Source organism: Actinia tenebrosa, unplaced genomic scaffold (genome assembly GCF_029948245.1).
Source record: "Actinia tenebrosa isolate PJP-AT-01 unplaced genomic scaffold, QUT_ActTen_1.0 PGA_scaffold8__29_contigs__length_14323225, whole genome shotgun sequence".
Taxonomy (NCBI): domain Eukaryota; kingdom Metazoa; phylum Cnidaria; class Anthozoa; order Actiniaria; family Actiniidae; genus Actinia; species Actinia tenebrosa.
The window spans coordinates 5539485-5562317 of record NW_028292585.1 but is presented as its reverse complement, the minus strand read 5'-3'; the positions used below and the strand labels follow the sequence as shown (position 1 = coordinate 5562317).

The window sequence follows — 22833 nt, the reverse complement described above, 5'->3', positions numbered from 1 at the left end:
AGAAAGGAAGGAAGGAAGGAAGGAAGGAAGGAAGAAAAGAAGAAAGGAAGAAAGAAAGAAGGAAGGAAGGAAGCGAAGGAGCGAAGGAAGTGAAGGAAGGAAGAAGGAAGAAAGGAGAAGAAGGAAGAGGAAGGAAGAGGCAAGGACGGCAGGAAGGACCACCAAAAAGCCAGCCAAAGAAAAAACAGAAAGCAGAAAAAGAAGAAAGAAAGAACGAAAGAAAACCCAGAACGGAAGGTAGGAGGTTGCAGGGGGAGGGAGGAGGAGGAACGGAATGAAGAAAATAAATTAAAACAAATCCTAACCATTTTTCAAATAAAAATGTATAAATAAAAGAAAATTAAAAATATATGTATAAATAAAAGAACATTGAAAAAACATGATTAGGTAATGATTCAATATTCGATTTTATTTAAAATATCATTTTTTGATCCAAAGCTTCAAATAAATTTTCCTCATGATCATGACCTATCATTTCGACAAACATCCAAGGTCGAAAGAGGTTTACTTTAATTACCTATTTTTTCTTGAGTTTCGAGAGATTTGGCGCCGATACTTTGACCCTCCCAGGAATAAATTTCGACAAGTCGACATCCTAGAACACAGAAGAAAGCATATCAATCAAATCGTTACTTTTTACGCAGTTGAGACGGATAAAAAGATTATTAGATAAAACATGTTTGGATTCCACCCACGTTAAACAATTAAACAAGCTGCGATACTGTTACTTTGTACAAAAGACACCGAGGTAATTGAATCGGAATCCTATTATTAACACTAAGATGTTTAAGATCCTTTAAGATTTCAAAACTATACTTATATAAATCTCTTTACTTTGGGCGTAATCTTTTTCCATTTTAGTCATTCTCATGAGAATAAGATTCTTTGTTTGAGATTTATTCATATTCACGTGTCTTCTTGTACGCAACCGTTAAACAAAAAATATATACTCAAGAGAATGATACGTGGTCTGAAATGGGAAAACATTATGACCAAGGTAAAAAGATTTAATGACTCTTTGGGACAGCATTTCAGCTCTTTCTACCATGTAAGTAAGAGAAGCTAGTCCATCCCCTTCCTACCCCTTCCCCAGTCAAATATCTGCTCTGCTGCGCGGTATCTGCATTGATCTTTTAAGCATTTCAAAAAAGAATAAGCGCAATTACTGAATGGTAAATACGGACCATTATTAGGTATTCACATAGAAAGCCGCTTTTCCTGAAATGGTGAACTTTTGGAGGGAGTTATGTTTATAATTTTCACAGGATTTTTGTTAGTTTAGTCAACGGATTTCCATCCGTCATTCATTCAATTTTTTGTTTTGTTTGTTTGTTTGTTTGTTTGTTTGTTCGTTCGTTCGTTCGTTCGTTCGTTCGTTCGTTCGCTCGCTCGCTCGCTCGCTCGCTCGTTCGTTCGTTCGTTCGTTCGTTCGTTCGTTCGTTCGTTCGTTCGTTCGTTCGTTCGTTCGTTCGTTCGTTCGTTCGTTCGTTCGTTCGTTCGTTCGTTCGTTCGTTCGTTCGTTCATCCATACAACCCATTTATTTTCTCATTCACTCGTTCACTTAACTATATATTCTTTAATTTGTCCATTAGATATCCATTTGTTTATTTAATCTATTCCTTCACTCATTCACTCAGTTATCTATTCATTCATTCGTCCATTCGTTCGATATTTAATTCCTAAAATGCCCAGCCCATGTTACAATATATATGAAATGATACTGATCATGGTGGATTCAGACGTTTCACTTGTAAGTTACGACTTTCGGTACTACAGCTGACCATACGACAACGCATTTTCCCCGAAACGAATTAAACACGAGTTGATCTGAACTTTCATCTTTCATGACATGATATTCACATTTAGCGTATTCTCAAATGATATGTTTGCATCCTAAATTTTTTTTAACGCGCAATTTATCTGAACTTTACGTTTTTTCTTCGCAATTTTCACGTTTCTCGAACTTTACTTTGAAACATGTGAGCAATTGTCCAAGGTGTTAAAAAGGGACTCTATCATGCAAACTTCGATGCAAACGCACTACTACCTTTTAAGATGGCGCCGGGAACTGTGAAAGGGACATTTACCGATGAAAATAACAAAGTTCTATCATTGGAAAATTAACTTTCCCCTGATTCTATATCTATTCTAATATCAAGCTTCAAACTGAAAAAAAGGGAGGGAGACAAAAGCTTGAGTAGGTATAAGGTTTAAGTCACCCATCCAATAACTAACCCCACTTAACCGGGCTTGACCGTCAGTGACTTGAAAGTCCAAGATTTTCCCACTAGTCCACGGTTTCAAGAAATTAGCACAACAATAGCCGTGAAAACAAAGAACCAGATAGACTAGACTTTTTGACATAAGTTTTTCAACCGATTCCGTGCGTGGCAGAGATGCAAGGGATTAGCCGATATGGTCTGGGGGCCGGCTGGTCTCTCCCCTGATGCTTCGGCTAGAACATTTTCTTGCGTAATTCGTACACCCAAGGGCAGAAGGATTTAATCGCCGTCAGGTCCGAAGTCCATACGACGCCTCAGCTCTGCGGATGTCTCGGGGGTATGGCAAAGTTGAATCGATTTTTTTTTTTCTTTTTTTTTTTTTTTTGAAAATTAGATGTCTATTCCCACCATATCAGAGAACATTTTATGTTAGTTTAGCTTTTTTTCTTTTCCTTTTTCTTTTTTCTTTCCTTTTTCCTCTTTTCTTTTCTTTTTCCTCCTTTCTTTTCCTTTTCCTTCTTTCTTTTCCTTCTTTCTTTTCTTTGTGACGGTCTACCAAAAACCTATACCGGCTCCCTTTGCGATAAGTATGTGTCCAACATTCACACTCGTTTCTGACAAGAAATATTACTAGTATACACCGAATTTGAACAACTATTTTAATAACTATTGTTCTACACTGACAAGCGACTGACTAGCCTCTCATACATGTGAAAATACTTTTATGTTTCCACGTGAACGCGAAGTTAGTCAGTCAGTCTTCTCCATTACTAAACCTAACCCTCACACCAAAGTACTCGAGGCTTCATTCCTGACCAGTCTTACTGGTTGGCAGATTTTGAACCCAGTCGAAATTCAAACCACCCGGGGGGGGAGGGGTACTCCGCCAGAATTTGGGTAGGGGTGTTCCGCTGGGATTCTGAAAGGGGTACCCTGTTTATGACAACAACAAAAAAACAAATCTGTAGACCCTGTTCATGACAAAAGATACAATTAATTGCACTGAGTTCCCGTTTCAATTATCATGTCATCTCGCGTATCGTTTTTTTACGACCATGGTAACCAGTTTCCGTCAATACGAAAGTAGAAACCCTGAATATGACAGGAAAGTCAGGAAGAACTTCGAACTTGAGTGAAATTGCATACCCTGTTTATAACAAGAAGCTCGAAAAACCATACTCTGTTCAGCGGATCATTCCCGTATAGTCCATATATGGGAGTACCCCCCCTCCCCCCCCGGGTCAAACCACAACATAACATTTCCACTTGAACACGAGGCTAGTCAGTCGCTAGTCAATGCAGAACAAGAGTTATTCAAATTGGTCCCCATATTTCCTTACGGTGAATATCATACGACTGCTGTTCCTTACCTTGACGCTCTTGAGCAAGTCCTTCTCACGCTGATTGGCCTCTTTTGATTGGATAAAAGCATTCAAGGCTATCTTGGCCGCTTTGGATAAAAGAAATATTCACATATTATTAAGACAACAGTAGGGCTCAGGTCAAGCGTCGAACTTTACATGAGCCGAACCTAATTGAAATAATGGATATCAAGGCGGTCGTCTTTGATGTCATTGGTTTCGGCTCATGTGAAGTTCGACGTTTGATATGAGTCTTGTTCAACATGCCTTATATGATGTAGTTAGTACCCAAGCATAACCAGAATGCATCTCGTTTAAGGAACTCCGTAAAGTTCTTTGCTCATTTTTATTCTTTTTCAGTTTTACCTTTTCCTTTTTTCGTTTGTCCTGGTGTCATTTTTACTTTAAATCTAGAGGAAAGAACAAAATTCGAAACGCTTAAAAATAGTGTGAAGAAGAGTATAAACATGGGTTTTTACATTGGTCTGCATCATCATCATTATCATTACAATCATCAAGCACAATTTAGCCTCAGTACTCATCCTCATCATCACTGGTACCATCTTCGTCATCACCACCATTATTCTGGCCACCATCATCTTGACCATCATCACCATCACTATCATCATCAACATCATCAACATCATGTGCATCATCATTATAACCATCAACATCCATCCATCCATCATCGTCATCATCATCACCATCACCATCGATCATCAACATCATCAGCATCATGTACATCATCATAACCATCATAATCCATCCATCCATCATCATCGACCGAAATCATCATCATTACCATCATCATCACTATCCTCCTCCTCCTCCTCATTCTTATCATCCTCATCAGAACTCTCATAATTAACAACATTGTCGCCATCTAAGGTGCATTGCTATATATACTAATATATACATAGATATGATTAACATACTTGTAGTTAGTCATGGCCGAGTACGGCGCACACACGGGTACAGCGAACAACAATGTATCGTCTTGTAAAGGGCACCCAGTCAAGGTATCAACTAAAGATACACTCTCCTAAAAAAGGAAATACTTTGCAAGTTTTGACAGATTTCAGAAGGATTTTCATATGAGTGGAAAAAATACATTACTGACTTGCAGCACGTACACGGTACGACATGCCGTAACACTGAAATGGCTTCCCATAACAATGGTTATCGTATGAGTGGGGAACATACGTTACTGACTTACAGCACGTACACGGTACGACATGCCGTAACACTGAAATGACTTTCCATAAGAATGGTTATCGTATGAGTGGGAAACATACGGTACTGACATACAGCACGTACACGGTACGACATGCCATAGTATTGAAATGGCTTCCCATAATGGTTATCGTATGAGTGGGAAACATACAGTACTGACTTACAGCACGTACACGGTACGACATGCCATAGCATTGAAATGGCTTCCCATAAGAATGGTTATCGTATGAGTAGGAAACATACAGTACTGACATACAGCACGTACACGGTACGACATGCCGTAACATTGAAATGGCTTCCCATAACAATGGTTATCGTATGAGTGGGAAACATACGGTACTGACTTACAGCACGTACACGGTACGACATGCCATAACACTGAAATGGCTTCCCATAAGAATGGTTATCGTATGAGTGGGAAACATACAGTACTGACATACAGTACGTACACGGTACGACATGCCGTAACACTGAAATGGCTTCCCATACGAATGGTTATCGTACGAGTGGGAAACATACAGTACTGACTTACAGCACGTACACGGTACGACATGCCATAACATTGAAATGGCTTCCCATAAGAATGGTTATCGTATGAGTGGGAAACATACAGTACTGACATACAGCACGTACACGGTACGACATGCCATAACATTGAAATGAACAAGTCTAAAATTTTGTTTGCTTAGAGTAGCTTCGATTTTGTCTAGAATATACTGATGTCTTCCAGTTAAGGTCCGTGGAATTTCAAAGTGTTTGTAACATTCAAGTTGTGCATTCTTTACTTTACTGTTGGTATTTGTGATTCGTCTGACATTAACATGAGCCTAAGCCTGAAAAATGAGTCTGTGATCAATTGTACAAATTCGAAAATGATCAAATGCCACAATTTTTCAAACTTTTACGACTTCAGCTCTCAGACAAAATAAGCCTATTTTAAGTGGTTCAAATTATTCTCCAAACTAAGTGTTATTAATTGTTAGAGGTTGAACAACTTGAAAAAATGACTCATTCATTTCGGATCATCCCTTCATAAATCATCAAAAACCAAGCTTCATCTTGGCACGAAACAACCAATTATGGGCAATATTTTTAAGACTTGACTATTTTACTTTTGTAAGCGTCATTATTATAGATTACCTTAGCAAAAAGAAGTTAATTTAAGTCTGAGTGTAATTTTTCCTAGTTTGAATTTAAGCGTTATTGCAGGTGTTATAGAAAAACGAAAATTTGAACTACGAATAGATCGCTTCAGAAGATTTTTCTTAATTCTTATAACTTGACTAGTGAAAAGACCTATTCTGAGTTGCAGTGTGGAACAAGATGCATTGTGGTACACATTGGGTGCAAATAACCATATAAGGCGTGGAGAACAAAACCTGTTTGTACCCAAGCTAGACCACAATGCAAAGTAGAGTTATAAAGTACCTTGGATTCCTTCGATTCCATGTCCTCATCCTCATCTTCGTCGTCATCAACACCAACAGCACCCTGTAAGCAAATACAAAATAATATTTATTAGTATATGTAATAGGACTCCACGCTGTTCAATTAAGAAATAATTGGACGAGGAAAATTCCGAGGACTTCCGAAATTGGATGAGGCCGTAGGCCGAGTCCTATTTGGCAGTCAGAGGAATTTTTCGAGTCTGATTATTTCTTGATTGGGGAGCATGAAATCCCATTACCTATTAATTATATAGCTGCCTAATTAATCCCATATCAACAAGGCCTGCCCAATTAAGAGAATAATTGGACAGTTACCTATATGGGATTAATGAGAAGCTGTATAATTAATAATTTAATTAAATAAATCAGAATAACAATTCTAAAGCAAATATCAACATCACGTGTCATTCTCTTGAGAACAAGATTGTTAGTTTGAGTTGCATCCATATTCATGTGTCTTCTCATACACAACCGTTAAACAAAGAAATGATACTCTACGGAATGACACGTGGTCTGAAATGGGAAAACAAAAACAAAATTTCACCAATATGCCGGCTTTAAATACCATTACTATTTAAAAATACTTATTACATCTGTAATTCATACCTCGATTGGTTTGTTGTCTTTCACCTCAGATCTTTCTGATTCAACTTTTCTCGTTTCAGCGTCTTGCCCACTCGCCCCAGTTCCCTCCACACCCTCGGTTTGAAGCTGGTCTTGTTCCCATGGTAACGGAGTAATGTTTGGTTGCCTAGGGTTCTTCTTATTGCTGGTGGCAGGACGTGAGCTTCTGTCTGCTTTGTTCTGCTTTTTTTGTCGTCTTTTATCAGCTTTTGTTTCCTTCTTCTCACCAGCAGACTATGGAAACAAAACGAAAAAAGTAACGAAAATATGTATTTTAAAAAAAAACACCGGTTCTTAGGCGTGAAATGCGAAAACAAACCACTTTGAGGTCCAAAATGGATGTCTGCTACACTCGCAAGGAACATTCTTCTTTTATAGAAGGATGGAGGGGGAGGGGGAGGGGGAGGGGGAGGCCAGGAGGAATCTACATGATATATCATAGAAAAATCAACAACTCTCCCTTTCTTAGCAATAACTATCGTGACCCTAACCATCGTTTGACAGTCTTCTTCGATGACAGAACTTTGGATTAAAATGAAAATACTGATGAGCCTTCCTTGGCTGTGTCAAAACATTAATGGCCCTCCCCTTAATTCCTCTGGCCCTCTCCCCGTACTAAGAATGAATGCGAAATTCAAAAATGCGAATGCAAAACCACGTCGAGAACACATATGCACCCTCCGAAATCGTGAACTTAATCGTAAAACAAATGTAAAAGGTACCGACTGATTAGGTTTGATTGACGGCAGCGAAAAAACTACAAATTTCAGCGTGCAGCTCGCATACACAGGGTTTATGAAAACTGCAGTAATACTCACAGCCAAGATTTCCATTCTCATTCTTCTTTCATCCTCATCCTGGTCGCCATACTTTTCTTTTACTTTATTCAGCTTTGCCTAAAACATAAAAAATAGGTTCATAAGTCCTGTGCTCAATTTTGAATCCTTCAGTACTTCTCATGGGAAACAGGGGGTACCTTTTGTCCTCTCTTTTGCTGTTGTGGCTGCTCTTTTTTCTGTAAAAAAAATGTAACGTGGAATAGCTATAACGAAACACTTTCAAGTTATCGTACTTAGTGAACAAATGGGATCTAAAGTAATGGGATCTGAAATCGTTTTAGTTTCAGAAATGATCAAAGAAAGCAATCTTGAATGATGCTGATGACTAATTATGTTACTAATGATGATGATGACGTCATGGTTAGGTGACGATGATGATAGTGATGATGATATCATGATTAGATAATGATGATTGATGACGATGTTGATGATGTTGGTAATGATGACGATGGTGATAATGATGTTAGTCATGATATGTAATAATGATGATTATGATGATGGTGATATGTTGATGATGTTGATGATATGTTGAAGATATTGATGATCATGATCATGATGATGGTGGTTGTGATGATCATGATGGTGGTGATGATGATGGTGATGGTGGTGGTGATGGGGATGATGATGGTGATGATGATGGTGATGATGATGGTGATGATGACCATGATGATGGTGATGATGTTGGTGGTGATGACGATGATGATGTTGCTGATAATGAAGTTCATACTGGTGATGATGGTAATGATGATGTTCTTAATGATGATTGTCATGATGATGATGTAAACAATGCCTGCTAAACAAGTGCATGAGTAAATGAAAGTGAATGAAAGTAAATGAAAGAATGAAAGTAGACAAGCAAAGACCAAAATAAAGCGTAGTCAGATTGTGACCATGGTGATCTCAAAGACAGTTGCCATGGTGATAGGCTGTACATACCTGAGACTGTGCTATTTGTTTTGCCTGTTCGTCTTCAACTCTCTCTTGCTGCTGTTGTTTCTTTTTCTTTGTCTTTCCCTTTTCTTCTCTACGAGAAACATGCAGATATCCCACAAATTAACTCCTCTACTCACACTATTCTGTACTCTTAGAAAAGTTGAAATTCAAGCAAGCTCCATAAAGTTGTTACCACACAACATAAATTAAACAGTAGATTGGCCAAACTTACGATTTGGTCTTGGACATCCGTTGCTGTGCAACAAGAGACGCCTGAAATTTTCATTCGATTTTATTATTACTTGTTATTACTCATTAAATGATGAAATCGATATAAGTAATATAACTACTATCAATTGACAGTTCTATCAGCCATTTTAAGGTTGAGGAAAAAATGGGTCGAGCCGACATTGTAGTGCATTGTTGGTATGTTTTGGGGATGAAATATTGGCGTCTGTTTCGTCCCCATTCTCGTTCCCAGATCCTCCTCGGTTGCCGTTCCTCGCCGTCAGAGGCTCTGGGAAAGCCTACAAATTTTCGCAATTTGATTGGCTTTTACGAAGAACAACAGATCTACTTTTTGATTGGATTATCAAAGACAAATAGATGTTTTTGTTCGCCATTCACAAAGGCAAAGGGTTGTCCATCCTTGTCTTGGCTTGTCTAGGATAGTTCGAGCATGCGCCGTGAGGACGTGGTTGCAATATTCCTTGCTTTCGGTTGTTGACAACGAGAATGTTTCGTCCCCGCAAACAGTCCCACAATGCACTACACTGCCAACTCGACCCAGTTTTCCCCCTCAACCTCGAAATGGCTAAAAGGATAGGAGGCCTTAAGATGAATGTGTTAATCCAGTGTAAGGTTCCGACCAGAAATTGATTGTCTCATTCACAAAGCATGGTGCAACATCTGTCGTCCTACCTTTTCTTTGTTTTCTCGGAGGTTCAGTTTTCTGTCATCACCAAGAAAGATCTCTTGTTCGTCATCTTCCTGTACGCTACTTGACGTGCTCCTTTCTCGATTCAACTTAATCCTTCAAACAAGAAAACAATGATCAATATTCCACTCAGCTACGTCATTGGTACCAACCACGTAGATAAAAAACTCGAGTTCCAAATTACCGCTCTATTCCTTGTTTACAGACTCATTTACTCAGCCTTCAACACTCGCATCAGTGTCTAAATATTCACAAATACCAACAGTAAAGTTAAGAATGCACAACTTCAACAATTCCACGGACCTTCACTGGAACAATTGAATATTCTACACAAAATCTAGGCTAACCCTGAGCAACAGAGAACTCGAAACTGGAGTTTTGCCCGGGTCCCTGCTTTGGACCACTGTTTTGAGCTTACTCTACTAACAGTCATGCTTACTTTCCACTAACAATCTTCAGTCCAATACTGGTGTCGGGATAAAGCGATTCTCCTTCCTCTTCATCGTCGATATCTTTCTCTGATGTTTCTACTTTGTTTTGGGCTTCGGTTTCTTGGTTCGTAGATTCGGTGTCGCTGTCTATGTCATCCAGAGGTAGTTCTTCGTCTAGTTCGGTATCCTGCAGATATGAGAATCAAGGCTGTATTACCACATTACAGCAATTTAAAGAGGTATTTAGCACAGCACATCACATCACAGCACAGCACAGCACAGCACAGCACAGTGCAGCGCAGCGCAGCACAGCACAGCACAGCACAGCACAGAGCAGCACAGGACTGCACAGCACAGCACAGCACAGCACAGCACGGCACAGCACAGCATAGCACAGCACAGCACAGCATAGCACAGCACAGCACAGCACAGAGCAGCACAGGACTGCACTGCACAGCACAGCACAGCACAGCACGGCGCAGCATAGCACAGCACAGCATTGCACAGCATAGCATAGCACAGCACAGCACAGCGCAGTGCAGCGCAGCACAGCACAGCACAGCACAGCACAGCACAGCACAGCACAGCACAGCACAGCACAGCACAGCAAAAAGGAGAGGAGCGGCGGAAGGAGGGAGATAATGAAGAGAAAAAAAGAAAGAACGAGACTGAATAACAAATGAGAAAGCAAAAATAATAATAAAAATAATAATCCAAAAAATGATCCCTCATTTACATACAGCGTTCGAATCAGCAATAGATTCACTGTCCTCTTCCACTCCACGAACTCTTCTTTCATTCAAGTGATTCTCAATACACGATTCATCCAGGCGAAGAAGGAAGCCAAAACCCATGATGAGATGCGTCGGGGGAAGGAAGTTCTTCTTGCCTCGAACCATGAAGCTACCAGTCGTCAGGTACTCGCCTGTGGGTGCTGTCTTGGACACCTGAGGATGAGAGGTACGTGAATAGTTGATTTGAGTTGATTTTTGTGGGAGGGAGAGAGGAAAAACCGGAGAAACCGGAGGAAAATGACCCATATTAACAGTGACAACTAAAAAAGTATAAAAACAGACACTTTTAAACTTCCCTGCTAGTAGAGCCTATTTTCCTTTTGTTTTGGTTGAGAGAGAAAAATAGACTCTGCCGATGTAGGAAGTTATGACGCGCATGCGTGGCGTAACTTAGCAACGCTGTTATGATTTTGACAGCCGCTCTCGTCAAACAATGTTTGGCGCCACGGTGTGTTACATTTGCTCATGCGCACTACATGTAATCGGTTAAAAACCGGTTTTGAATCGTGGACGGCGGTGTATCAAAGGAAACACTCTACATCGGCAGGGTCTCCTTCCTCCCCGCCTGAAAGAAGGGAGAGAAAGAGAAGAGAGAAGCTGCTAGCAGGGAACTATTAAACAACAGCAGACAATCAAAATCACGACGATAACGAAAGAAACTAGTTTGATAAAATGTACAACCGAAAATCACCATCTTCCAACCATACCTGCTCATGGTAGACCCACCATGCAGACGTGACAAACTTACTATCCCAAGCCGCGCTGTTACATACAGCCATGGCGCCTGCTTCCTGGAGTGTCTTTGGTGGGATGGGTTGTTTATCGGGCTTGTTTTTCACTATAACACTGCTTGCTCCGTGTAGATCAGCATGGACGTAAATATCACCTGATCAATGAAGAGAGATCAGAGTCGTTGTGCTATTGAAGAAATAGAAAACGCGCGCGCGTGCTGTGTGCTGTGTGCAGTTATAAAGCACGCGAGCATTGGCAGAACACGAGAGAAGTGTTAGGAGAAGCACGACGCGTAGCGGACACTTCTCGAGTGTTCTGCCAATCCCCAAGTGCTTTATAACTCCACACAGCACAGCAAACAAGTTTTTTTATTTCTTTTATAAAATGCAAAGTGTACGTGCGTGCTGTGTGCTCTCATAAAACACGCGCTCCCAACCAATCAGAGTGCGAGATTTATAACAGCTATTCTATAATTAGCTTTTTGGGAATTTTTTCACGCTGAAAAAATATAACCTGTGTTGTTCTCTTGAGTATTGTTCTTTTCTTTAACAGTGATGCTTGGGAAGCAAAGTAGTTAGAAAGCCCCTTCCCCCTCCCCCCTTCCCCAAAAGCTTGCTACTCACATGAGTCCAGCAATCTAATACGATATGTTATTACTCAAATGTAATGACGAGTCCAGGAATTGAGCGCGAGACACCTCACACTACATGAAGGTATTCCTTACCTGGTGTAAGATGTCGTTTGACTATCAATTCATTCTGTTGCTGGTCTCGTCCGCCAATAACCAAGTAGTTCTCTGAACTGATAAACCATCGGAACTTTTCAAACCTTCATTTGGAACAAGAAAGATTTCCTGTTAAGCATGGGTATTGGAATTATAGCAAGTTATTAGGAATTATGTAAGACTACGAAAACTAAAGAAAAGAAACAAGAATAATTCTGAGACGCATTGTTGAGTGGCGACTTCTTTCAGCTCTACGCCATTTCTATTATAGGTAATCTTAAGTTGTAACGTACTTTTGGGTCCGACTGATCGTAAAATTCACCTGAATGAAGCGAGAATTGTCTTAACGAGATGACCATTGCCTAAAACAATTAGAACTTTGGACGAATTAAAACAAAACTAGTTTCCACTGAATATTTATTTGTCGTTTTGGCGTACGTATAAAAGATTACTAGTTAGGGACTTATACCTAACAAAAACAACTTACTATGATTACAAAATCTTTTGAAGTCTTGGCTAAAACAATTTCAGAAAGACGAAAAATCCAGTCATGAAGAAAAAGTAAGAAAAATCTTTATACAACTCGGCTTTTCGTTTTGGACCCGGAAGTCGTTTTTCCACAGCTCTTATATAAAAAAAATAAAGTAAGACTAACCAATATGTTTTCCTGGCTTTACGAATACTTGTTGTTGTTGCTACTTCTTTTATTGTCTGTTTAGCTTTTTTGTGCGCTGACTTCAAAGCCTAAAAAGAACAATTTTCATTTTTTTACGGGCATTAGTTCTTCCTATGTTTGCTTTTTTCCGCATTACTCACTTTTCATTTGGGATGACTCCCAACTAGCCTCAAACACCACCTTCCCCTCCCCCAAAGCGCGTCCTTTATTCCCAACAGGGGCCACCCAGGATTTTCCCTGTCCTTGCCTGTTGTGATTGATCAATAGTCCTCTGCTCCTTCACAGCCGATTGCTTTTTCTTTTTGTAAAAACTGCAGAAAAACATTTTACACAACAATGACAACTATTAGCAATATGTCTTCCTTAACTCTAAATAGACCTCCCATTTCAGACCACGTGTCATTCTCTAGAGTATCATTTCTTTGTTTAATGGTGACGCATGAGAAAACACATGAATATGGATACAAGTCAAACAAAGAATCTTATTCTCAAGAGAATGGCACGTGGTCTGAAATGGGAAAATATTACACCCAAGGTATAGAGGTCTATTCAAAAAAATTCAGTGGTAGATTTTTTGCATTTTTTCCTACCTTTGAGCATTTGCATAAGCTGAAAGAGCCAAATTTATGTCGATTTTCCAGCCCTTACTTCCCTAGAAGATTAAAGATGGACAATAAACACAATCAAGATGTGTGTGTGTGTGGGGGGGGATGGGGAGGGGGATGTAGGGTTTGCGCTTACTCCATAAGCGGTTTTAGCATCTACATTCAATAAAGGTTTTGTTAGGCTTCAACGTCACTACAAGGGCTTGTGCTACTCATGGTTGAAGTGTGTAATCAATCATCACCTTTTTCTTTGCCTTCTTTTTTTCATTTTCTTCCCTTTCATCATCCTCTTCAGAATCTGACTCATCAAAGGGGTTTCTATACAATGATAAAATGTCTAAAATTCATCTCTAACCAACATTAATTCAAACTGGTCAGAGCTGTGCTCTGAGGTCATACAATGATTATATAGCAGCTGCCTGAGGCAGAAGCACGGGTGGCGTAGCGGTGAGAGCGCTCGCCTCTCACCAATGCGACCCGGGTTCGAGTCCCACTAGGCTCGGCGTCATATGTGAGTAGAGTTGTTTGTTAATTCTCTCCTGTGCTTCGAGGGTTTTCCGGGTTCTCCAGCTTTCCTCCCCCTGCAAAAATCAACTCCTAAATTCCAATTGGAATCACAGTGGATGAATAGCTACTCTGTAGAAATGCCACTGCTAAATCCCATTTATTTATTTATTTCTTCACATTGGTTTCAGTTCGACCCTGTTGAGCTGCGCACATTCGTTTTTCAATCTTAGACTTTAAGATATTTGACGCCAAATTCCAAGATTTCCCTTTCCATCCATGGGTGGTGGGTACCCGTTAGCCCCACCCCTCCCCCTCCGTAAAACTGGTCCCAAAGAAATAACGATTATTTTGACCTTAGTGTCAATGGAAAATCGACCTAGCCTGACCTACCTCAACATCAATGTGATGTGGTTTGTCTCCAGCTTGAGTTCTTTAATGGCACACGCCACAGGATTTTCCTGCATCTGGGCTTCTTTAACGATATTCTTGATTTCGGTCCAGTCAATTTGGTTAGCAATAGCACTGTTGACGATTTGTATGGCCTGATCAACCTGTGCAGCAAAGAGAAAAATAATACATTTGAGAAAGATGATAGAATAGAAACTTGGAATATGTTAAAGTGCTACTACGACGAAAATCGCTCAAACTTGGATTCAGCTGAAACTTCCTAAGAATACTCTTTAAAGGTCCAATAATCACTGTATGAAGTGTTTTCTCGATATTCAGGACGAAAATATTAAATATTTACGATTATTTTTTGGAGTCTGTGACGTCATACACTCAACATCGAACATCGCTCCATACATTTCTTTGTAGTTTATGATCAAAATATCAGTAGTAAAGGGAGAAAGAAATACCCAAACACCCCAAAATATAAATTATAGTCACAAGTAATGTGAAATAAGCACATTAGCCACCCTTTGGGCTTCATAGGAATAAAATAAATTAAGGATTTATATACAAAGAAATATATGTAGCAATGTTTGATGTTGAGTGTATGACGTCACAGACTCCAACAAATAATCGTAAAAATATCATACTTTCGTACTGAATATCGAGAAAGCACTTCATACAGTGATTATTAGACCTTTAAAGAGTATCTTTAAGAAGTTTCAGCTGAATCCAAGTTTGAGCGATTTTCGTCGTAGTAGCACTTTAATGAAACAAAGTATTATGGGTTGTGTTTGTGGCCAATGCATCGTCTTTCACCGCTGTGAGTCCAATGGGTCGGGTTGCTGGTTTGATCCCTGCGGTCGCCACATGTGAATTGAGTTTGTTTGATGTGTTGTTCTCTCCTATGCTACAAGGGTTTTCTCCGGGTTCTCTGGTTTCCTCCCTCCGTAAAAATCAACCTGTGAATTGAGCGTTGTGTGCATAGAATATTAAATGTAGTGGTAGTGCAGGTGAGCGAAAAGTGTCCCCAAGTAGTGCGAAAGCGCTAGAATGACTAGACACTTAAATAAAGATATTTATTTATTTATTCTAAGTATGGAAAAGCAAGAGCGAATGACAACATCCAACAAACAAACAGATAGATAAATGAAAATAATTCGTCATTTATAGTTGGTATGTGGATGGATAGAGGAAGGGATGCAAAAAGACACCTGTCAGTTCCATCATACAGTACTTACAAGTGGTAAATTTACTTCAATTAATTCAGCTTTTTTAACATCATAATCCTAAAAGAGTAAAAACCTCAACATAAACTCCAATGCAGTCATATAAAAGGGACTACACATGGATGGCAGAGCCAGGGGGAGGGCTGGGGGGCTTTAGCCTCCCCTTCTTTTACAAGAATGATACTTTATTTTCTCTTAGTTTGAGTTCCACTATGAAGAAAAGAAGAGATTAATATTAGCCCCCCTCCCTCCCCACTCCCCACTTTTTTCTTGATCTAAACCTAACCTGTACAGATCTCAACTCTTTGAGCCTCTTTTCATGGTCAAGTTTGACATTTTCTACTTTCTTCAGAGCTACTTTCTCTTGGTTTAAGGCTTTGACGTCAATCTTCTGGCTTTCAATGTTGGAGAAAAACTCATCTACAGCCTGCAGCATTTGACAAACAAAATTATCCATTCATTTATTAGGCAGTTAAAATCTTAAATTAAAAATAAACGTAACAAATGTCACCAACATTTACCCACTTACATGTATAGGGAAAGGAAGGCAAGTGATCAAGACCAGTTTCAAGTATTACCAACATGACCATGATGACATAATGTACTAACATTTTCTTAACTGCAGATATGTTTACGTACCTTATCAAATGAAGGGAACTCGCTGTACGAACCGGATGCATGTTGACTTAGAAGAAATGGATGGAACTCTTGAAAACTAGAATGGTAAATATTGAAAATAAAATAGTGAATAATTGAAAGAATAGATAGAAATAAGTATTGGTGTTAATATTATATGAATGGATGGGAAGGATAGTAAGATGGGATGGGAGAGGACAAATAGATAGATGGGATGGAATGGAATGGGATTGGATGACATTGGGTGAGTTAGAATGGGATGGGATGGAATGGGATTGGATTGGACTACATAGGATGAGTTAGAATGGGATGGTATGGGATGGAATAAAATGGAAGAGAATGGGATAGGATGTACCCATGTATGGAATGATGTGGAAAAAAGATGGACTGTCAGACTTACGTAATTATTTCAGTCACTTCACTTGAAGAGCCAACTAACATCGTACTAGGTTTTTTCTCTTTCTTCTGTATAATATAGCCCTTAAATAATCCAAATTCAAAACCCACTTCCAGTTTACTATGCTAATAAAGCTAAATTTACATACTAATAGGCCAGTTGCTTGACGGCATCATTTTACTATGGACCTTTATCGCACGGCAGCCATGTTCATTCTCATGAGAATAAAAACCTTTGTTTCACACGAATAAATTAATTCTCAAGCGCTTGAATTTGAGGCTACGTGTGGTGGAATCTATTGTTCAATCCAACATGGCTGCCGCGTGAATAAGGCCCACATCACCAACAAAACACTTTATAAATTTTCTTTCTTATTTAAATCGAAAACAGGAAAACAGGGACCCCTACACTAATTATTTATTTGATTGATGGTAATCTGTTGCCAATTTTTCAGTCATTGACTCTGTCTCAATCAGTGTATAACAAAGTGGTAATTTATGTACTTTGGAAACCATACCAGTGGTAGCACATGGTTAAGCTGTCGATTAAAATAATACTCAAAGCATGGGAAGCAGGGGGTGCTTGCCTGTCGTCAATGTAACCCAGTGTCATATGTGAGTAGAATTGCTTGTTGCTTGTTGGTTCTCTCCTGTGCTTCAAGAGGTTTTTCTCTTGATTCTCAAGCAGCAGGTGCTTGCCTCTCATCAATGTAACCCAGTGTCATATGTAAGTATAATTGCTTGTTGTTTGTTAGTTCTCTCCTGTGCTTCAAGAGGTTTTTCTCTTGATTCTCTGGTTCTCATGCCTCCATAAAAATCAACTTTAACATTCAATCATGCAACGAGGGCCACAGGTTTGTTAGCCTAATTAAACAAGCATGATTGATTGAGTCATATTTACCTTACAAACTTGTGCCTGTGCTTGATCAATAAATGAGTCTGCCATTGCAAGCGCACCCATTACTTTAGAAAGTTCTGGAAAAATAGAGAGAATATTTGAATTTAACTACATGTAGGGAAGGTATTCTTTGCAGAATCGATAAACATTGTTATATGTGAGATGCTCAGTACCCGGGGGGGAAGGACTCCGAAAATTTTCAAAAAGACCCCTAAAAGATACCGGAAGTCTTTAAAAATGGGTGTGGCTGAATAATTTTTAACCCCTAAGAGATACCACAACAAATAATATTAAATTTTATATAAAAAGCGCCTAGGATAAGCCATATCGATGCGCGCTTCTCTCCTTATTCAACACCCTAAGCGATACCAGAAAATGCTGATTTTCAAAAATTTGCATTTAACACCCTAAAAGATACTAAATCGCGAATTTTTACCCCTAAGAGATACGACAAGTATCCCTGGTACTTTTTTCCCGGAGTCCCCCCCCCCAGGGCTCAGTAATATCTCTTGGCTCAAACAATGACTGATTGATTGATGATGAAAAAGGAATGACTGGTCCACGGAATTACCTTGTTCACTGCCAAATTCATTGCCAACTTTGATAGCAGAAGGAAAACCAACTGCATTCAGACAGTGCTCCAGCAGCACATGCCCATAAACTGAAATAACAAAAAAATGGTTACAGGAAAGGTATATTTAATATTATTTTGAAAAAGAAGATAATAGGTATTTTTTTCCAGTAACAGCAACAAAGCGGCCGGCCGCCATTTTGGATTATCGCTGGAGGTGATTATTGTGAGTTTCTCGACCAATCAGAACGCTAGATTTTTAATAATCACCTGTGTATTTTTACCAATTAATGTTATTTATCACAGAACAAATCTCACAGAACAAACCTCTCAAAAGAGCCCCTTATGAGAAGTGATGTCTTTAAATATAAGTTTAAGTATATCTATGGAGACTTGTGCTCCTTCTACTTTGTCAACAGTATTATAGAGTGGAAGAAAACGTTGTCTACATGAAGATGTGTGTAGTATGGTCTGTATATACATGTACCTGTATACACTTATTTCAATAAAGTTTATCACCTGAAAAGCTACAAAGCTGAGACTGACAAAGATTATGGGTAGATACATTTTACATGTTTTAACTGCTTGATAACTGTTGATAGACTTGGGATCTTCTACCAGTTACAAGTTCACCTCCTCTGAGCATCCTCAACTACTGCACATTGTGTCAAAACCTTTACTTGTTGAATATGAAATATTTCCCATGATTCTCAGCGATCACAGCTTTCTAGGTCTTTGTTGACTAACTTTATTGAAAAAAGTGTAATAGACTTACTAAAATAAGGATTCAAAGCCTTCTTTAATGGTTCTCCTTTTTTAATAGTCATGATTTCTGTTAGAATCTCTTTTAACCTGTTGAAAAAAATATATTATAATTGAACATCATAAACATCCCACATGAGAGAGGAAATGATGTCAAGTTAAATACTGAAGGAAGTATTGGTAAAGACCTGGTAAGCAATACTTATATTTTAAAGTGTGATTGTGATTTGGAGCCACCAATGTGTATCCAGTAATTCCAGAAATCATGGAGGAATGTTTATTAAAGACCCCCACCCCCCCCCCCCCCCCCTGCTGCCCCCCAAAATTCCAATTTTCTTCCATACGAACTCTAATTTTGTGCTATGTTGTCTGACCCACCCACCCACCCACCCACCCACCCACCCACCCACCCACCCACCCACCTCTCAGAAATTCCAAATTCCTCTGTGGGGGTGGGGGTGATGGATAATTTCTGAAACTACACAATAGAGGTTCATAATGGTGGCTAGTTGGAATAGAATATCCATATTGGCTGTAGTCGCAAAGAGACATTGTGCAATACAAGATATACCTTCTTCCAATGCTGTCAAAATAATATGTAGTGGCAGCTCAAAATTATGTGTCATTACATTTTTACAACATTTTTGGGCACTAATTTTGCAATTTTTTTTTAAAGAATTTGTATAGGAAATCGCATGATCTTGAGTGCGATTCAAAATTTATACATAGGAGTGATGTTTTGAAAGTTTTCAAAATTGGAAGAGCCTGTTTAGGTGAGTCCAATTTTGAGAACTTTCCAAAGACCACAAGTATCTATGAATTCCAAAATTGTACAAATAGATTGTCAATTTTTTTGTTTATAGTACGTTCAACAAAATTAAGCAATATTAATTGGGACTCTACAGAGTACAATTTGGGATTTAATTGTACTCCTCTTGTCCAATCAGAATCAAGTAATTTTGTTGAGTGCATTATAAGTAATGTAAAGTGCGGCATTTGATAAACTCCTACTTTTCTAACGAGACTAATGGTTCTCTCTTCTTTGCCAGTTCCAAAGGGTAAATTTGCCCCACAGAGAATTGCACATCATCGTTGGCTACACCATCAGGTTTTCCTTTCTTTCCTTCTGCTCCTTTACTTCTTTTGTTTTCTTTATTGCTATCCTGCTTCTGTTGCATGTCTTGACTTTCTTCTTTAGATGTTTCTGGATTATGATTACATGTATAAAAAATATTCTAGTGTCGTCAGAATAGTTGGGACACTTATGTATAGAAACTTTAGAAATCAAAATTAATGGTTGAAGGGGAACTTGAGTCATATTACCATCAGTTCCTTTGATTTCTGTTTTGTTTTCTCCACTAGTCTTTTCAATTCTTCTTCGCAAAAGGTTTAGAATTTTGTAGCTTCCATCCGTTAGTACAATGTTACCCTGTGATAATCAGAAATATCAAAATTATCATTGTCACTATCATAATCGTCATCATCATCGTCATCATCACATAATCATACCATCATCATCATCATTATTTAATCATGACATCATCACCATCATTTATCATCATCATCATCAAAATCATAAATTATCTTCATCAGCATCATCAATTATCATTACCATCATCATCTATCATCATCATTATCAGTCATCATTATCATCATCATCAACATTATAATCAACATCATGCCAGCCATCATCATTATCATCACCATCATCATCATCAATCATCATCATTATCATCATCATCATCATCATTATCATCATCATTATCATTATCATCTATCATCATCACCATCATCAATCATCATCATTATCATCATCATCATCATCATCATCATCATCATCATCATCATCTATCATCATCATTGTACGGCCAGATAAGAAATACCCAAAAACGTTATACATCAATTTAAGAAATACAGAAAGACATATCGATGTAAAAGTTATACAAGTTCATGATATATATCATGTACCACATACTCTGTCATAGAACTCAACAATCAAATGATGAGCAAAATCTTCAGAACCAAACTGCAGGTCAACTATTCTGTCAATGCCCAACTGAGTAAAAGCTACAAGACGTTTTTGCTTCAAGTGTTTCCTCAACTAGGAAAAAATAAAACATATTATTTTTCAAAAAAAATTCTTAACTTGATCATTTAAGTAAATTATTTTAGTAAATTATTTAATTAACATTCTTTTTATTGCTACACACTTACACTGTACTTCAAGACAAAAAAATTGAAACAGGAAGCAAACAACCCAGACAACTCTTGTTACAGTATATGGGTATGATATTATTAGATGGGTATCAATTTTTTTTCTTAGGATTTAATAAAAAATATGCTGTATTTTTTGACAATCCTTACTTTTATTGCAAATCCTGAAGGGAATGTATTCTTTGGCCATTCAAATTCTGTAGTGTGCATTCTATTCCCTGACTCTATTAACAACATTGCCTTTTCATCTGGCCTGGAAAAATGCATGTTTAAAACAAAATTATAATAAATATTGTTCAACTCATTTTAAAAACAGCTACAGAAATGAATCTGATCTTTTTTTAATGCAATGGGCTGTAAAAATATGCGCTAACACATGTAAAACCATTAAATAAAGAAATGATACTCTAGGGAATGACATGTGGCTTGAAATGGGAAAATGTCAGGCCTGTTTTGTCATATTTGCCCATAATAATTGTTCCTAGGGATTAGGTCAAGCATTGAACTTCACATGAGCCGAACCTAATTGAAACAATGAGGATAACAAGGTGCCCTTCTTTGATGTCATTAGGTTTGGCTCATGTGAGGTTCGACGTTTGACCTTACTTACTTTTGTAGTTTTATAAGATAAGTCTTGTTGTCGATGTCATAGATATTAATGACACGCATCCCAACGAGTCTTAAACGAAAGATAAAGAAAAAAATAATAAGCTTAATATTCCATTTTACTGTTCTGTTAAGTGACCAAGAATAATAATTCCAAGCTGAGGTTGGAGTTGCCGCCTGTGATAAAAAGTATAGTTTTGCTATGCGCGGAAACTCCAGCCTTGACTTTGAACTATTATTCGTGGTCACTAAACGCGACTGTAAAATGGAGTAAAGAACAATATAGTGAAATTAATTTTGCGTATTTGCTTTAATTTTATAAACGTATTTCATAACAGAAACGACGTTATATAAAACATATTAGACTTTAGACAATGATATGACAATAACTAAGTTTAAAAATAACATTAAAAACTCAATTTGTGAATTTTGATACGTGTTACATTTGCAAAATATTATTTCTAATTTTACCTTTGATTTAACTCAGTAACCGATGCACAAAGATCAAGTGTGCTAAAGCGAGACTTCATTTTCACGGGAATATCTCTTGGAGAGTTATTTTTTGGTTGATAAAATGCTATTGTGAAAAAAGTGCGGCTCAAAACATGAAAATTCCAGTCACTTCGTCCGCCATGTTGGATAATACCCAAAAACCCTTGCAAGCAATGAAATAAAGGAAGCCCAAGCTCGGTTTTTGTGCCATCGCAAAAAGAAAATCTCGATTTTTTTACTCTCTTAATTTTTCCTGTTCTTTGTTAGAGCCAAATTTTACTGCAGTCAAAGATTTATACGTAAGGAAAATGAGTGATGAAGGAGTAAGTAATTGAAATGGTAGGGAGGGAGGGCTCTCCCTTTTTCTTCTCTTTCCCCCCTAGAGCCGAACTACGCAGGCTACGGTATTGCATGTGAGTGGAGTTGTTTGCGTTGGTTCTCTCCTGTGCTTCGAGGGTTTATCCTCGAGTTCTCCGGCTGTTGTCCCACGCTGTGATGTGGCAGCCAAAGCTTAATAGATTTTTTTTTTACTTAGCAAAAAAGCTGAGTCTAGAAAGAAATTACCCCTTCCT

The 22833-nt window shown here is 38.4% G+C and overlaps 1 protein-coding gene across 1 annotated transcript; it reads right to left on the bottom strand.

Moving 5' to 3' along the window:
* Positions 1-388: 388 nt before the first annotated feature.
* LOC116305485 (ribosome quality control complex subunit NEMF) lies at positions 389-22416 on the bottom strand. The gene is made up of 33 exons (XM_089024085.1): positions 22241-22416; positions 21774-21842; positions 21314-21416; positions 20925-21050; positions 20273-20378; positions 19961-20153; positions 18963-19039; positions 18188-18277; positions 17620-17693; positions 16723-16802; positions 16326-16401; positions 15973-16113; positions 15699-15746; positions 14458-14618; positions 13803-13878; positions 13546-13607; positions 13203-13266; positions 12935-13023; positions 12280-12383; positions 11531-11709; positions 10770-10976; positions 10038-10216; positions 9583-9694; positions 8894-8934; positions 8665-8752; positions 7866-7904; positions 7708-7785; positions 6872-7123; positions 6246-6308; positions 4520-4626; positions 3951-3994; positions 3594-3673; positions 389-595 (listed from the first exon to the last, which is right to left on the bottom strand). Exons 1-33 carry the CDS (start codon positions 22297-22299, stop codon positions 518-520), a joined length of 3345 nt encoding a protein of 1114 aa, XP_088880211.1. The 5' UTR covers positions 22300-22416; the 3' UTR covers positions 389-517.
* Between the last annotated feature and the right edge of the window lie 417 nt (positions 22417-22833).

Bases quoted from the DNA above. Each gene is read 5' to 3' on its own strand.
- LOC116305485 (XM_089024085.1), bottom strand. From the start codon at position 22,299: ATGAAGTCTCGCTTTAGCACACTTGATCTTTGTGCATCGGTTACTGAG. The intron at 13,024-13,202 runs GCAAGGACAGGG...TGTTCTTTTTAG, and splicing joins CTATTGATCAATCACAACAG to GCTTTGAAGTCAGCGCACAA. The intron at 12,384-12,934 runs GTTAGTCTTACT...TTCCAAATGAAG, and splicing joins AAAGCCAGGAAAACATATTG to GTTTGAAAAGTTCCGATGGT.